This window comes from Pelodiscus sinensis, chromosome 2 (assembly GCF_052426305.1).
Source record: "Pelodiscus sinensis isolate ZL-2025 chromosome 2, ASM5242630v1, whole genome shotgun sequence".
Lineage (NCBI taxonomy): Eukaryota > Metazoa > Chordata > Testudines > Trionychidae > Pelodiscus > Pelodiscus sinensis.
This window is the reverse complement of record NC_143053.1, coordinates 55,779,552-55,797,202: the sequence shown is the minus strand read 5'-3', so window position 1 is coordinate 55,797,202 and position 17,651 is coordinate 55,779,552. Positions and strand designations below refer to the sequence as shown.

Genomic DNA, 17,651 nt, shown 5'->3' with positions numbered 1-17,651 from the left:
CATTACATATGCAACTTGCACTGCTTTTGTATATTGCTGTTTATGTGTTTTCTGATCCAGTGAGTCATCCAGATTATGAGATATGGGTTATGTGCTTGTGAAATATTATGTAATTGTAATTCTATTGTTGAGTTGACAGCTGTTTCATTTTTTTACTACATTAGAGTTAAAAATGGAAAGCTCTTATAATTATACCCGTGAGTCTAAAAGAGCTTGTTACGTATATGTAGAACCCTAGTTTCATAGGAGGCAACCACATGGCAGAAGATATGATCTAGTCCAATTCTTGGTATGAGCACTAATTGTTTGTTATAAGTTTTTCAAATAATTCTGACAGGTGCATATTTTTAAAAAATAAAGAAGAGATGACACCACCATGATACACATGAACTGATGTGGTTTTACTGCATTTGGCCATATATCTGAACATGCTGGTATGAAGTGCAGCTGCCATTTTCATCTCCAACACAATTCCTTCCACAAGGAAAATCTTTACGTCTGTTTCCAGAGTTTTCTTACCTTGCCTAGATAACACTTCAATGCTATCTGCTATTTCTGGTCAGAATGCAGTTATTAAAAACACTCAGTTGATGCAAACGGTGGGTTGATACAACACACAGAATGGGGTGTAAATGTGCTTCACACAACAGAGAGCAGAATTAAGGGAGAAATGTTCCTTGGAGGCAAGACGCTTCTCCAATTGATAGTGGGGAGGGAAATCAAATACTGAAACTGCTTTTCCTGGAGTATATTGCAACTGATTGTTACTAACATCAGTTCATGTTTAAGCCAAGACTTTTCATGATTTAAACTTCTGTTTGCATACAACTCTGAGTAGTGCATTTTAAAGTCATACATATTCATACAGAATGAAGAATGTATAATGTCTGCATAAAAAGATAAGCTGTATGACTATATATGAAGACAACAATTACAATTCTCACAGCACTGTCATTGATTAATTTTAAAATATTCAAGCATTTATTTTAAAAAAGAGTAAAGCTGAACTTAAACTACACTATGAAAAAATTATGTAACTGAATCAATGCTGACTCTTATTAATTCATTTTAAACTTTACCTTTTTTTCCTAACAATTAATTGTTATTTTAAGTTCCAGTAACATGATCAGATTTCTGCTGCCTCTGGGCAACTGAGTTATGATCTGATCTAAAGTTCTGAGGAAAATGCTTGATTTTATTTTTCCCCAGTTGAATAAACAGTACCATGTATACTATCTCTTGTGTTAGAATAGTGTTGTCTTCACATAAGACTCAAATAATGGTATTAGTCGTTCATTTCCTTGTACACATACACCCTATTGCGTGTTGACAGGTTTATAAGGATGCAGTGGCAGCCGTGGGTGCTGGGAAGCTCCTAGACGACAGCCTTTGAATCCTTGCAGTCCTGAGCAATGGTGCCTGAGTTAGTCTGTTTATTGTCTGCTTTCTCTCCCAGATGCTTGACTTGTCTGAAAGATTAATACATTAACAAGAGAGGTAAGGTCCAGGGTTGCACATCTTTAAGACATGTTTATTAGCAGATGGCACATGAGATTCAAAGGTCACCATGAAAGGTGACATTTTAAAGTGAAACAACAATATTTATGTTCAGATACTATGCTGATGAGATCATGTGGAAAATGTTTCTGATTAAATCAGTTTTATAAATAGGCACAGTATATCTATTGAAAATTCCAAATGCCACTTATATTTATAGCCTATTTTTTTCTTTTGTTGCTGTTTAGTAAATTAAGACTACTTTGTTAAACTACTTTAAAAGTTGGAAAATGCCTTTCTGGTTTTTACAAACTATTTTATTTCAAAATAATTATTTTTTAAAGATCCACTGTGAAATTAACATCTATTGTATATTCCTCAGAGCTAACATTCCAGATGAGTGTTCATAGAGTCTGAAAGAAATTCTGCATTATTTTCAAATTCTTTAGGATAAAACTGACATTAAACACATAAATACTGATTAGTAGAAAGCTACTTACATGTAAAATAATGCACTGCAACCTGTTTGACTAAAAGCAAAATTAATCGCTAAAATAAAATTTCCAATTACCTATGTTAGACTAATTACATAAAAGCCATACAATTAAAAAGAAAAAAACGTTTCATGAGAAGGCTGGTTGTTTTATTACTAGTTAGTAAATACTACAACTAGCACTAAAAGTAAAATACTTTATATGTAAGCAAATTGTCAAATTATATGTGAATTCCAGAGGAAATGAGCCACAGTTTTCTCTGAGCTCCAAAGTGCAATTAAGCTTTTAATTAACATTTTTTTTATCTGGCACAGCACACAGGCATTAAAATACAAAAGAGGAAATTACACTTACTTTTCAAGTGCTCCATTTTCAACCTTCATAGCCCCTTCCACTGGGTCCAGTCCTTGTTCCGAAAACTGTTTCAAGGCACTTAAAGCTGCCTGAATAAAAAATAAGTTGTCAAATACTAGTACTGTAATGATACAATTATGACAGTCACTAATGGCATTTCTTTTTAAATACATCTCTCGTATATTGAGGCAAATTAAGTTAGGACAGTAGTAAAGCATCTGTAGAACAATGCTATGATAAAGAATTCATTTGTGAGCAAACACAATGATACATACATATGAATAACTCCCATTAAGGTTAATTAAAGTTGTATTAGAAGCATTAAGGAGAAAATATGTTCATTAGAATTCTCATTTCTCTAGTCTATGAAGTCTTCACAGCCTCCCTTAGTATGTTTATGAAACTCATGCTTCCCTATCTTAGGTCAAGTGATTCTTTCAAGACTCGTAGACTTTTAAGGTCAGAAGGGACCATCATGATCATCTAGCTCTAGATTCCAGTCTGACCTCCTGCACCTTTTTGATCACAGAATCTCTCCCTTCCACTCCCGTAAAAGACCCTTAACCTCAGGCTGAGTTACTGAAGTCCTCAAAAATAATGATTTAAAGACTTCAGGTTACAAACACTCCAAGACACGTGGGTTGTATAATGTAATAAAAAGGGGGAACAGTGAAGGCATGGTGGTGGTGGGACATTCCTACATCCCAATGGCTAGATCTAGAATAGCAATGATATATCTTAGACAGAGGTCAATGAAAGACATTAAGAAGCTACATGAGCCTGTACTGGATAACAACAGCAACATAACAATATTACAATGTATGTGATTTGAATTTGTTTGCCTAAGTGCATTCTTCATTCCTTTGCTTCTGTTTCCTCCCCTGTACCTGCTTCTGTTTTACTAGGTAAATCACTCTTTTCTTTGCTGGCTGTTCTGGCAACTGAGACAAATGCTTTCTCATGATTAATTAGCAAGCACTGAGTATGAAACTACATATCTCACCTTCAGAATACACCCATTATAACAAACAAGTTACCACCTGTTTTGTCTTAAAGTTGAAATGCAAAGCTAACTTGAAAAACAGATTTCATTATCTAAATGTCTCTAATAACAAGGCTGCATCAAGCATGGAACACAAAAAGTTTTAGCTCACTTTTTAAAATTTTGGGGGTTTTTCCTTTGAAACTTTCTTAGAACTTCCTGTTCACTGAAGGTATCACAGACCATGACATCAAATATCAAAACTCTCATTGTAATCTATACATGATGTCACATTCTGGGAAGCCTTCAGTGGCCCAAGAAGTGACAAGTGTATTTCAGAAAAGAAAACAAAATTAACACACATTTCACTGTGTGTTAAGCTCACTACATTAATGGGGGCATTCAACAAAATGAATGAAATGCTGAATCTGCTTTCACAAGGAAAGTGACAGTTATGTTTCCTGGATTCTCTGAATGGTGCATTCCCTTGAAAAATAGGTTAACACAATTTAAATATTGCTAGACAGCATGTACCCAGGCTGGCTGAATAGCACAAGGATTGCATTATTCTAGTCGGCCATCCACCCCAATATTCTGTTTCTGACAATGAACAGTACTTAAAGTTTTCAGAGGACAGCACAATAAACTCCATAATGGGCAAGCATGGAGTAACTTGATCCTCAGAGAAGTTTTTTCCTAATTCTGGGCTGTTAGTAGTAGACTTGTATCAAAAAACATGAGACTGCGCATTTTTATCTTATCAAATGCAATTATGGATTTTTTTATCCATATAAATCTCTGAACCTTTAAAAATATCCTGCTAAACTTGAATTTATCAGCATTACATATCTGTCCCTCTGGCTCTGTCACCCAGTCCTTCTTGATTTACAGTGTATCAACACTGATAACTTCTTGCCTGCTCATGGCCCCCTCCTCCATTCATATGGTTGTTGAGGCCCTTCATTCTATAAGCTCCACCACCTTTCACCCTTTTCTTACTCTCTCCCATTGCATAATCTGCCTTGCCAAAGCCCAGCAATGGATCAATCCAAGTATCTGCTTGCTCTGTTCCACCTCTAGCAACTCTCCTCCACAACAGAGTTGTTTTCTTCCTTCTGCGGTTGTTCTATTTTCCTAGCCAAGAAGCTTTATTTTTCCACCTTGATGGACATGTCCTATTCCCTTCCCCACTTTTTGCCACTGATGACAAAATTTCTTGTCCTATTACCCCTCCATCTGCTTCAGTCAGTGCCCCTTCCCATCCCATTCTGCTATTTCTTTCTTGTCCCGCACTTTCCTTTACCTTTTTCACAGGCTCCTACCATTCCCAATTCAAGCATGTGTTAATCTCCTTCATTACAAAAAATTAAATCAAAATTCTACCCTTGATTCTCACCTGCCTCTTCAAATACCGCACCTTTACCAGCAAAATTATTGAAAAAACCGTGTACAACTGATGCCTTGAGCTCCTTTCCTCCAACTTCATTCTTTACCTCCTTTAAACCATCCCCAACCTTGACACAGCTCTCCTAAAAGTCTCAAATAACCACTACTCCATCTTCTCCTTGATATTTCAGAGGCCTTTAACACCAGTGACCCCACACTCTGCTTCTTAAAATCATGTTTTCTATTGACTTTTGAGACTATGTTATCTGATGTTGTTCTTTCTGTGGACTGCTGAGTGGGTCTTTTCCTCTTTCTAGTGGGTATTCCTCAAGGTTCAGACTTGGCTCCTTACTCCTCTTGATACCTTTTATTTCAGAGCTTTTAAGCACAAACATAGCTTCAAATATCATCTCTACATCAATTACAAACTTACCTCTCCAGTAAAGGCATGCCTCTTTCCATCCAATCTAAGATTTTCATTTGTCTTTTAGACATCTCCATAGGAATGTCCAGCTAGCAACAGAGCCCAAACTGAGTTTTTGAACTCCAACCCAAAAGCCTTTCTACTTTTCCTCCACTTTGAAGAATTCCAGCATTTAGTCATGCAAATCAGTTATTTCCCTCTTATATATTTCTGCACATCCAGACCAAGTCCAAGTCTCACTGCTTCTTCCTCCATAGTATTTCTAATATTTGTCTAGTTCCATCTGCCTTTTCATCTTACACCTCATTCTATGTAACTTCCTCTCTAGCACTACAGCCAGCCACATTGCCTTCCGCAGGTCAATCCCAAATGCTGATATTACAATAATCTCCCCGACTGGCATTCTGACTACAACTGCCCCCTTTGTTGTTGCCTTCCACTGGCTCCCTCTCATCCACTGCGTGAAACGCCATCTCCTTGTCTTTGCCTTCAAGATCCATCAACCTTTAGCCCCACCCGAATCAGATCTATAAGCTCTCAAACTTTACCTGTGCTCTACCAATATTGCCAGCCACGACTTTCTAATTAGCTGCTTTTCTGTTACCTCAGCACTCTTTGTTATGACAGCTCCTCTGAATGGAGAAAACTCACTGTTATAATTGGTAAAGCAATCACCTTATCCTCATTAAAACATCTGCTGTGATGCCTACATAATCAATACTGTCTGGCATTAGTCAGGGCAGAGGCAAACTGAGACTTCTGCTTTTGTTACTTCATTCCCATTTTTCTGTTTTATCCATCTGTTGCTTCCTGTAGGATGCCAAGACTGTAAATTCTCTGGGGCAGGAATGGTTGTCTTGTTTTCCTTTGTCTGTGTAGAGCAGGATGAACTGATTTAAATCAGCAGAAAAAAATACCTTATTTAAATAATCAAATGTAAACTTGTTTTCAATTGATACTTAATTATTTTTCTAAAGAAAGGTTGGCTCTCATTGTTTTGTAGCCATTTAAATATGCCGATTTGTAACTAAATATAGTCTTTATACTAAATTTGTTACTATTCTTTACTAACCATGCCTAGTTAAGCAATTATATAGCTTAGCATACATTGACTCAGGTGGTGTATTTTCACATTTTTATTATGTTAGGAAATGATGCATTTCTTGTTTACTGAGTGATTAATTTTTAAATTATTATTTGCATCAAACTAATCAGCTGGAAATTGGAATTCAATTAAAAAGGCACAAAAAGCACTTTAAAATTGTTTCCTACATAAAACAACCTTAAATGTTCTGGATTCTTTTTATACAAGTTTATCAAAACATGTTTTGTATTTAAAACCAGCTGGTGTATTAAACAAAGGAAGCATTATCTGTTGTTACTGAACTGAACAGATTGTTTTCGATCACCATGTCCTTCAAGACTTAGATTTAATCTCCACAACTAGTTATTATTTGTAAATGGGAAGAGAAAACAAGCTTTCTTGCTATTTCAACTCCCAATCAGTTTCTTAACTTTTAATGAAGTAGTCATTGAACTGCATTAGTTGAAATAACTGAAAGAGAGAAAATGTTCTATCTGCAAAAAAGCTGCCAAATGCTGATTTAGCACTTCAACAAACTGGATCCAGGTGCTTAGTCAGTGACTTCCACCAGTTCAGTGGTCTGAATTTCTTTAAAGCTGGGGCAACAAATGTGTACTGCTTAATATTTTCCAAGTTTAATTTAATCATTATTAAAGGTATTTAACAATTTAGTATTGTAGTAAGTTTACATTTTTAAAATAGGTTTTCAGTTAAATTCAACAGGTTTATTTCTAAGCAGCAAAATGTATTATTTTAAATAGAAAAAGTGATTTAAATAAAATTTAATTTATAATACAAGTTTTTTTTATTTATCCACCCTGCTGTAGGGCCTACCACAATGGCACCCTGAACGTGGATTGGGGTTTATAAGTGATATTATATAAATTAGAAAGTATCTGACCTCCATCCTGTAGAAGTGAATTCATGGGTTAGTTATATGGTTTTTATTTCTGTAAAAGCTCATGGAAGCTGTTTAAAGTCCCAGAGGACAGGAGAAGGGAAAACACAATATTGATCTTTAAAAAGGGGAACAAATCCACAGAATTATAGACCAATCACCCTAACTGTGGTACGTGCAATGATACTGGAAAAAATTATTTAAAAAATTAATTTGTAGGTACCTGGAGGATAATAGGGTTCTAAAGAATAGCCGGTATGGATTTGTCAAGAACAATTCAAACCAAATCAACTGAATTTCCTTCTCTGATAGGGTTAAAGACCTAGTGGATAGGAAGAAAGCAGTAGACTTGATCTATCTGGATTTAAATAAAGCTTTTGACACAGTCCCAGTCCCATCTGACATTCTCAAAAGCAATTTAGAGAAATGTGATCCAGATGAAATTGCTATAAGGTGCTGTATACCTAGCAGACATATCCTCAGAATAGTTATCTATGGTTTGGTTCAACTGGAAAGGTATAGTTAGTGAGGTCCCACAGAGGTCAGTCTATAATCATTAATTATTTGGATAATAGAGTGGAGAATCTGCTTATAAAACTTGCGGATGACACCAAGCTGGGAGGATTGGTGTCATCCGCAATTGAGTATTTTGAGTACAGCAGAAGAGAGCAACAAAAATGATCAAAGATTTTAAAATCCTGTCCTTTGAGGAAAGTTTAAAAAACCAGGGCATGTTTAGTCTTGAGAAAAGATGATGGAGGGAGAACTTGATAACAGTCTTCAAATATGCTGAGGTCTATTATGAACAAGACTGTGATAAATTGTTCTCCATGTCTACTGAAGATAGGACAAGAAGGAATGGACTTAATCTGCAGCAAGGGAAATTTCAGTTAGTTATTACAAAAACAATTTCTAACTAGAAAGCTTTTTAAGTTCTGGAATGGGCTTTCAAAGAAAGCTGTAGAATACCCATGGCTCAGGCTTTTAAAAACAGATTGGATGAACAGCAGTGAGGGATGTTCTAGGTATACTTGGTTCTGCCTGAGTGCAAGAGTTGGACTTGATGACCTCTCCATGTCCGTTTCAGCTACACATTTTTATGATTCTATGAACCACAAGTCACTAAAAACAACATATGTCAAGAGCCAAAATGGGGCTATGTCTATACTACAGGGTTTTTCTGGTATAGAGAGGTATCCTGGAAAAACTCCACCTTGTCCAGGGAATGCGTCTGCTCTTCCACTTTTTTTTGCGGTAGAGCAGACGTGCTCTTTTGGAAGTCCTGTCTTCCTCCTGGAATAAGAGCTCTTCTGAAAAAGGAGGCTTATTCGAAATTTGGCCCAGTGTAGATGGGCCAAATTTTGGAAAAGCCTCTTCTGAAAAAACTGTCGGAAAAAGGTATGCAAATTGTGGAATGCAATTTGCATACCTTTTTCCAATAGATACCTGTAGGCTACGTCTACACTAGCATGATTTTCCGGAAATGCTTAAAACGGAACAGTTTTCCGTTATAAGTATTTCCAGAAAAAGTGCGTCTACATTGGCAGGATGCTTTTCCGGAAAAGCACTTTTTCCAGAAAAGTGTCTGTGCCAATGTAGATGCGCTTTTCCGCAAAAAAGCCCCGATCGTCATTTTCGCGATCAGGGCTTTTTTGCGGAAAAGAAATCTGTGCTGTCTACACTGGCCCTTTTCCGGAACAGTTTTCCGGAAAAGTACTTTTGCCCAAACGGGAGCAGCATAGTTTTTCCGGAAAAGCACTGATGATTTTACAGTAGATCGTCAGTGCTTTTCCGGAAATTCAAGGGGCCAGTGTAGACAGCTGGTAAGTTATTCCGGAAAAGCGGCTGATTTTACGGAATAAGTGGTCAGTGTAGACACAGCCATAGTATAGACATAGCCTGGACTTGTACTGGTTTCTTTTTCAATTTATTGTTAAAAGTATCTGGATCAGAGAAGTTTTCTCTGTTACTTATTTACTATTGTATTACATGTATAATTGCCTACTGTGGAGATATGCCGAATAGGATTAAAAGTTATAGAGTTATCTTCAACAAGCATTTCTTTACTTTTGCTGAACCCTACTTTGCATTGTCTTAAAGAAATATTACCCTGAATTTCACATTAGAAAGAGTTTGTAAGAACATTTATTTTCGTCTTTCCCTGGCAGTGGAAGAATATCAATGCAAAAATAAACTGTGCTGAATTAAGTCTTTACTATCCTGATGCCACGGATGGAAACATGGGACATTTTTACCTGATTTTTATAGTAGGAAAAATATACTGTTAGATACTAGTACATGTTAAATGCTCTTTATAATATGCATTACAAAACTTTAAAAGAAATCTTGGGTTGTATCTACATTGGCAAGATTTTGCACAAAAGCGGCTGCTTTTGCACAAAATCTTGCCACCTGTTTACACTGGCTGCGAATATTTGCGCAAGAACACTGACTTTGTAATGTACAAAATCAGTGGTTCTTGTGCAAATACTCCGATGCTCCCGCTTAGGGATAAGCCCTCTTGCGCAATAATTCTTGCGCAAAAGGGCCAGTGTAGACAGCAACGTTAATTTCTTGCACAAGAAAGCCCTATGGCTAAAATGGCCATCGGAGCTTTCTTGCGCAAGAGAGCGTCTACACTGGCACGGATGCTTTTGCACAAAGGCACATGCCAATATAGATGCTCTCTTGCGCAAATACTTTTAGCGGAAAGACTTTTCCTTGATGTTTATTTTGTGAAAGCAAACCTATTAGTCTCACTTTTCTTGTAACACCGAGAACAGAAGTGCTTGCACACACATTTCTCACGAGATCCAAACATAGTAGACATATAAAGTAAACTAACAACATTTTAAATTATATCTACTTAGCATGAATGATACTGTTTATCACTGTTTCATGATTCAGTATTTGTGATGTGTGGGAATGAAGCAAATTTGGGTCTAAAATAAAGGGCCATCCTAACTACTGACATCAGTTCACACATATACTTGAATATTATGGAACTTACTGCATAGTAATAGCCCACAAGAAACTTTGTGAGGGTAAAGTTAAGCTTCCAGGTAGTCAACAATACCCTGTGCTTCTCCTGCCTTTCTGTTCTGAAAATGTGTGGAAAGTGTTACCTTAACAGCATTTTCTTGAGTGAGTGTTTTGTCTGGCAAAGCTACCCTTCTTGTAAGATGTAGATAGGAGAGCTTAACTCACAGTTCGTGGTTTTACAATGTTTGAGTTTTGGGAATTAAACTTTTTCTTTCGGGAAGGACACAAGAAAAACAGGGCACCTCTGAACAGTAGTAACCTTAATTCCAAAGTAACAAAATAATGTTTTTGAGGCTGAGGAGAAAGTGGAAGATTACAATAGAAGATATAATTGAGGGGCACTGCATGGAGAATGGAGTTGTTTAGGGATTTCATGGGTGCACCTGAGTTATGTTTCTTCTTTCTGGCTTCTCCATTCTTTTTCTAGGATTGTAAGTGCCAGGATAGGGGCAACTGTGCCTATGATAAACTTGGAGAGGCTGGGGGCAGGCAGGAAGCTAGTAGCTGAGCGGCTATGCAGAATAGCCAGCTGAGCAGAAGGGAATTTTGTGTTTTGTGCAATGAAGAAGAGCTACAATCAAAGACAATGAGCTAATTTTCCTCCATAATTCAATTCTATGGCTTCACTGGATCTATGCCCTAGGGGTGAGTCTAGACTTACAGGGTTTTTTGAAAAAAGTAGCCTTTTTTAAAAAATACTTTACCTGCATCTAGACTACAGCTGTGTTCTTTCGAAAATAAATAGAAAGGATGTGGCAGTTTTTTCGATGGCGGTAAACCTAGTTTTAAAAGGAAGAATGCCTTTTTCGACAGAGATCCGTCGAAAAAAGGCATATGTGGATGCAGGGAGCCAGTTTTTTCCGGGGGGAGGGAGAGGAAAGGCCTCCAGGAAAATCCCTGGTGGACAGTCCATCTGCATGCCTTGCACCTCTATTGTTACTGTCTGCAGCCATGTTTTAAAGGGACAGGCACCCTGCCAATCATGTGTGGCAGGAATCCAGCCAGAGCACATGGCTCTTCCTGTCTCACAGGATCCGAGACATGTCACAGCCCCAAGACCTGTCTGGCTCTTCCAGGGAGACTTCTGAGGACCCACACAGGGGCTCCAAATGCCGGCACTGGCGTGATCAGGGCCAGAAATCAAGAGTCTCCTTGAGCTGTGGTCCAAGAAGGAATCCTTGCAAGCCCTCCAGTCACAGCGTAGGAATGTGGAAATTTATGGCCGCATGGCCCAGGGACTGGGGCCAGGAGAGGGCACCACCCCTGCACCCAGGACCAAGTGCGGACCAAAGATAAAGAATTGCACCAGGGCTATGTGAAGGCCTGAGATGAAAACTCCCGCTCTGGAGCAGCCCCACACTACTGTCTGTACTATGTGGAGCTGGAGCACATTTTCTGCAGTGGGGAAGCCCGGACTCCACTGCGTCTCATGCAGTCTGGGTTATCAGATCCTGTTGAGGAGGAACCAGAACAGGAGCACGAGCAGTCCAGGAAATCTGGAGAGTGAGACCTGGTGCTGGAGGAGGAGGAGGAAGAGGAGGAGGACGACACTGTGACCCTCACCCTGGAGCCAGTCACCCAGACCCCAGAGGACTCCCAAGTGTCTTCGGACATCGGGGAAGAACCAGCAGGTGAGTGCTGTAAGGTTGTGCCACGCATAGGGTGGGGGAGGTGGGTGCACAGTGGCTGATGCACAAGGGAAACCTGGAATGCTCAGCCTGGACATCGTGCAGCTGGCCGTGCATGTGCAAACACGTGCAGGGATAGTGTGACACGTGGGTGTGCGCCACGTGGTGCCAGGAGCCATTTCCAGAACACACACGAGTGGGTTGGCAGTGTAGGGGGGCATATGGTCCCACTGGCACTTTGGGGTCCCTGTGATGCTCAGGCTGCTGCCCAGCTCACACAGGGTGTTACTTTCAGAATCTCTGAGTTCCCTGTCTGAAGGAGAGTCCCTTACAGGGAGGGCATGCCCTCAGGGACAGCTGTTGCACACATGACTGATTGTCTCTTCCTCTTTTCCTCCGCAGCCGGACCACCCGTGCAAGAGGGCCACAGCACCCTGGCCCCACCTCCATCCTGGGTACATGGGAGCTGCAGGCACTGGTGTGTCTATACTGACATTTTGAAGCAGCATGTGGCAGCCCTGCAGGATCTCAACAAGACCCTGAAAGAGTGGACGGAGGCAGAGGCTCTGTGGCATGACCGCCTGCTGGAAGAGCTCGTCCAGCAGCGCACTGCCATTTGTGCCACTATGCGGGAGGTCTGTGGCTTGCTTGCTCCTGTCCCTGGTACTGCTCCTCCAGCATGCCATGACCCTGCCCCACCAACCCCCCCTTTCCCACAACCACCCCTTTCCCTCCTTGCACCTCTCTCTGCCCTAGTCCCCCCGTCCCCCAGCCCTCCCAGACCCAAGTGCACCCCCCCATCCTGTCCAGCAAACTGTCGCCCCCGACCCCGAGGCCATGGTGGTGCTGGGACGTGAGGCGGCAGGCGCCTGTGATCAGGGAAGCACCCTTTGACTTGATTCCTCTCCCTCTTCCAGGTTTTCAGCACCCCACCGCTCCAGTTACAGACGATGTTGGTTATTTAAGAAAATGTTTATTTTTGACTCAGAAACTGTGATTTAACAGAAAACTATTTACAATTAACATAAGAATTTATATTTTATCTACATTTCTAGATGCTTTCAGCTATTGATATTGATTACAATAAAACTGACATTTATGTTTTCAAACAAAACGTGGTGTGTTATTTCTAGAAAGAGGGTCAGAGTGAGGGATATGGAGGGAAGGTTGTATTGGGCCAGGGCCAAGCCCCCATAGAAGAGGCCCTGAGGAGAGTCAGTGGGCTCCTTTAGAGAATCGCTCCCTCAGCGCCTCCCGGATGCGAACGCCAGACTTGTGAGCCTGGTGGATGGCAGCTGTCCAGGGCTGCTCAAATTGCCTCCCCTCAACATCAGCACCTGTACCCCACCCTGGGAGGAAGGCTTCCCCTTTTCTCTCCACGAGGTTATGGAGAACGCAACACATGGCCACCACCTCAGGGATGTTGCGTTCCCCCATTTCTAACCATGTGAGCAAGCAATGGAACCTCCCTTTTAAACGTCTGAACACCCATTCCACCTGCATGCAAGCCTGGCTAAGATGTGCATTAAACTGCTCCTTGCTTGCATCCAGGTGGCTGGTGTAGGGCTTCATCAGCCACGACATCAGGGGGTAGGCCACTTCAGCCACAATGCACATCAGCATGTGAACGTCCCCAAGCGCAAGGTCCCGATGCAGAAAAAATGTTCCTGCCTGCAGCCTGCGGTACAGGTAGGAGTTCCTGAACATGTGGGCATCATGTACTCACCCCGACCACCCAACACAAATGTCAGTAAACTTTCCCTGCTGGTCGACCAGGGCCTGGAGCACCACTGAAAAGTAGCCCTTCCTATTAATGAGCTGCTCAATGGGGATTGGGATGTGTGTCCCATCGAGCGCTCCTCTATGGTTTGGGAAGCCAAGGGCAGCAAAGCCGGCCACAGTGGTGTCCAGGTCTCCCAGACAGACAAGCCTGTTCAGCAGCTCTGAACTGATGGCCCTCACTACCTGCAGAAAGAGACAAATAGACAAAAAAAATGTTAGATGGGGTGCCTGAGCCCTTGGGAGGAGAATCCCCCTTAACCTATCCCCCCAAACAGCCCGTGAATCCCCTCCTCAGGAGCCCCCCACCCCTGGACCAGTGCAGGTGAGTTGAGGAGCTCCCTCCCACTCCCACTCCAGCCCATCCCCCACTCCCTCTTGCCCTTTCCTGACATTCCCCCTTTTTCACACACCCCAGCACTGACTGTCCCCCTAGAGTGACTTACCTCCATCAGGATGGACCCGACAGTAGACCTGCCCATGCCAAACTGGTGTCCCACCAAGCAATAGCTGTCGGGCATTGCGAGCTTCCAAAGGGCAATAGCAAACCTCTTTTCTGGGGGGATGGTGGGCCGCAGGTGGGTGTCCTGTCAAAGCGCAGGGGAGAGCCAGACTCACAGCTCCTGGAATGTGGCCTTCCGCATCTGAAAGCTGCGGAGCGACTGCTGGTCGTCCCACAGTTCCATAACAAGCTGGTCCCACCAGTCGGAACTGGTGTCAAGCCTCCAAAAACGCCTCTCCAGGAAGAAGTTTGGAGGTAAGGGCATTGGTCCTGGATCCCAGGTGAAGCTTTATATCATGCTTTATGTCATGCAGATGCAGCAGAATTTGCAGCATGATGGTGTGGGTCCATTGCCTGCCTGGGACGGCTCCAGCTCCATGTCCAAAAAAACCAATGAAAAGTAGGAAAACCAACCAGAAACTGTGGTGTGGTGTCCAAGAAAGCAGGGCAACCAGAGCAAGCACTGCAGCAGCTTTGCTTTTCCTCTATGAGGTAGGCAAGCCAGAAGCAGGAGCAGAGCAACAGCTGCCCAGGGGGATCCCTGTGAGCACGCATCTCTGCAAAGGGCAGGCAGCAGCACCAGGAAGTAAATGCTGCCCTCATACCCTGCCAGAAACTGTTCTGGGTGCCCTTTTTTTTTTCGAAAGAGTATCCAACTATCTGGATCTCTTTTTCGAAAAAGCAGATCGATTTTTCAAGATCTGCGTAATGCTATCTAGACACTCTTTTTCAAAAGAGGCCTTTTCAAAAGATATTTTCGAAAAAGCTTCTTTCGAAAAAGGCATGTAGTCTAGACATAGCCTAGATGAATTTGGCTTGATAAGAATAACTTCAGTTAAATGTAAAAGAAAAAATTGAACATTTGACAATGAATCTGGTGAACAATTTCTGTTTTATAGGCTCAATATGTCTCTCCATTGAGAGTTTTCTTACGAGAGCATCTGCTAAGATTATATATATGTATATAGTGTGAGAGAGAAATATTTCTCTCCCCCAGAAGATTTTACAACTGTTTTGTGAATAAAGACCCATAGGTTACACAACAGATGTTTTTGACACTGCTGTAACTATACAGAAAACAAGTGATACATGAAATGTGTAAAAGATACGATGCCAACAGGATGCACTACATTGCTCTATGTTTGTCTTGGCTGCTATTTCTATAATAAAAATGTGTATATATCAGGATGGAGATGGAGGTTTCCAGTTATTTGGCTACTTATAGCTTTCCTCAAGTCAATTTGCAATTAGTGAATGGTATTGAAATTTGTGAATATTCTTCCTGCTTCCCTCTATAGGGATTAAATGTTTTGTAATGACAATCTAGTAACATTAAGTCATTCTTTTACAGAGACCAGAAGGCAAAACCTGCACTAGATGATGTGTATTTCAGCTCATGTCCACATGATGAAGATTTCATGAAGACTATTTAGCACAGTTTGGTGGGTGATATTGTCAGGAGTTAGACACATTTGAATGAAAAAATTCGGATATATTTTCTACTCTCATATATTCTCTACTTTTCAAAAATCTGCCTTATTCCTCAAACAATTAAAGATATAGTCATTTCAGCTTCCCATTAAGTTATATTTATTTTATTTTAGACATCTCCTAGTTCTGCTAGTGCCTGTTTGGCCATGGGCCAGTCATTTACTCTGTTTCTCTTCATCTCAGTTTCCCTACCTTTAAAAATAGGGATAATAATGTTACTCTGTACATTGATCTCAGTGGATGAGGAGATACATGCATTATGTAAATGCAAAATATTATAACCCACTGGTGAATGTTACAAGTCCTACCTATGGCTAGGTCTAGACTACAAGCCTCTTTCGAAAGAGAGCGTCTAGACTGCAACCACTTCTTTCGACAAAGCGAGCTGCTTTTTCGAAAGAGAGCACCCAGGCAGTCTGGATGCTCTCTTTTGAAAAAGCCCTGTTTGCATTCAAGACCGCCTTTTTTTGAAAGGCGGGTTGTTGCGCCAGAAGTATGCAAACGAGGCTAAGCATGGAATATCACCGAGCCTCATTTGCATACCTAATGAGCCGCCATTTTGTGGAAGAGGCTCTTGCGCTAGAAGGAGCTGTCTACATTGCCCCTTCTTGCGCAAGAAAAACCCTCTTGCGCAATGCTACTATGCTGATTATTTTCAGGAATAACGGCATTGCGCAAGAGGGTTTTTCTTGCGCAAGAAGGGGCAGTGTAGACAGCTCCTTCTAGTGCAAGAGCCTCTTCCGCAAAATGGCGGCTCATTAGGTATGCAAATGAGGCTCGGCGATATTCCACGCTTAGCCTCATTTGCATACTTTTGGCACAACAACCCACCACTGTAGACATAGCCTTAGTGTGTTTATCTGCTACCAGACATCCATTTAGTGAAAGCTATATTAGTGATGTAAGAGCACTACGTCAGGAGACAAACTGAGCCATGGCAGACAGCTTTATTGATGAACAGAAAATATTTAATGTGCACGAGATCCTCAGAAGGTAATTTCAAAGGGTTCCACCAGCTGAAGACTGGAACATACATTTTTAACAATAAAATGTAGAGATGTATGAATAACTTTTTTAAAAAAAGTTTCCTAGCAAATCCAAAAAAATCAGTAAAAAACAAGTTGGCTTGAACCAAAAATAATTTTTTTCTGAATTTTTCAGCAAATTTGGGAAAATTAAAATAAATTCATTTCTTTGATTATTTAATATTTGTTCAAGTACAAATTTTAGGAAATGTCAAAACAGTCCTTTTGAATAAAAAATGTTTCATATTGAAAATGTAAAAAAATGCTTCTTTTTTTTACAGGGGGGCGTGTTAGGTTTTAATTGATCAAACAATTCAGGAAAAAGTAACTGAATCTGCATTTTTTGGGAGGGGATCAAAAAGACTGGTTAAAAAACTTTGCTCAGTTCTAATCAGGAAACAAAATTCTTCTCAGTTAAACCAATTCTCAGTATTAAGAGAGTTAACGTCAGTGGAAGTACAAGTATATAACTGAGAAGGATTTGATGTTTAATTGATGCAGAAATGCTTATACATATATCATTGAATTAAATTAGATTATGTTCTGAGTACACTTCTACGATCATTTCTAATCATTACAGAAGTAAGCATTGGAAAAGACATATTGGGTCATGTAACCCATTCATATGCCAGTGCAGGATTCTGCTGGAATAAATTTTCTAGCTTTGTCCAATCTAGTTTTGAGGGCCCCGTCTCTTAAAATCAGCTTTAGATTTTAGACAGGCAGCTTTGCACCCACACTCAAGTTTTGGCCCAAATTATAGCTTTTACCTATCTAATTACCTGATTGCAATAACAAATCCAGTATGTAAACATCTAAATTCTTCTATTTTGCACTTCTAATTGATTGTATTTTGTGCTCCAAATTAATTGTACATATACTTAGTTATAGGTGCAATGAAAGGGAAGAGGTTGATTTAAAAATGTGGTACTGTGTCTTCAAAGATGGGTTTGCATCTTTGGGTTGAATAGTCATTGTTTGCATCAGCATGGACAGAGCAAGAAGGCTAACTGTCAAGGCTGATTCCCCACTCTGGCACGACGAATGCAGAAGTGGGAGGCTCAC

General features: G+C 40.6%; 1 protein-coding gene across 6 annotated transcripts in view; it reads right to left on the bottom strand.

The window, feature by feature from the left end:
• Positions 1 to 380: 380 nt before the first annotated feature.
• Positions 381 to 17,651, bottom strand: part of STAU2 (staufen double-stranded RNA binding protein 2) — a 236,649-nt gene continuing 219,378 nt past the window's right edge. For all 6 annotated transcript variants that reach the window (XM_075920513.2, XM_075920512.2, XM_075920516.2 and 3 more), the window contains 2 exons: positions 2,346 to 2,434; positions 381 to 1,469 (listed from right to left, as the gene is read on the bottom strand). In XM_075920513.2, the coding sequence (XP_075776628.1) occupies positions 1,376 to 1,469; positions 2,346 to 2,434 (183 nt within the window). In that variant the 3' untranslated portion in view covers positions 381 to 1,375. The remainder of the gene's footprint in view (positions 1,470 to 2,345; positions 2,435 to 17,651) is intronic.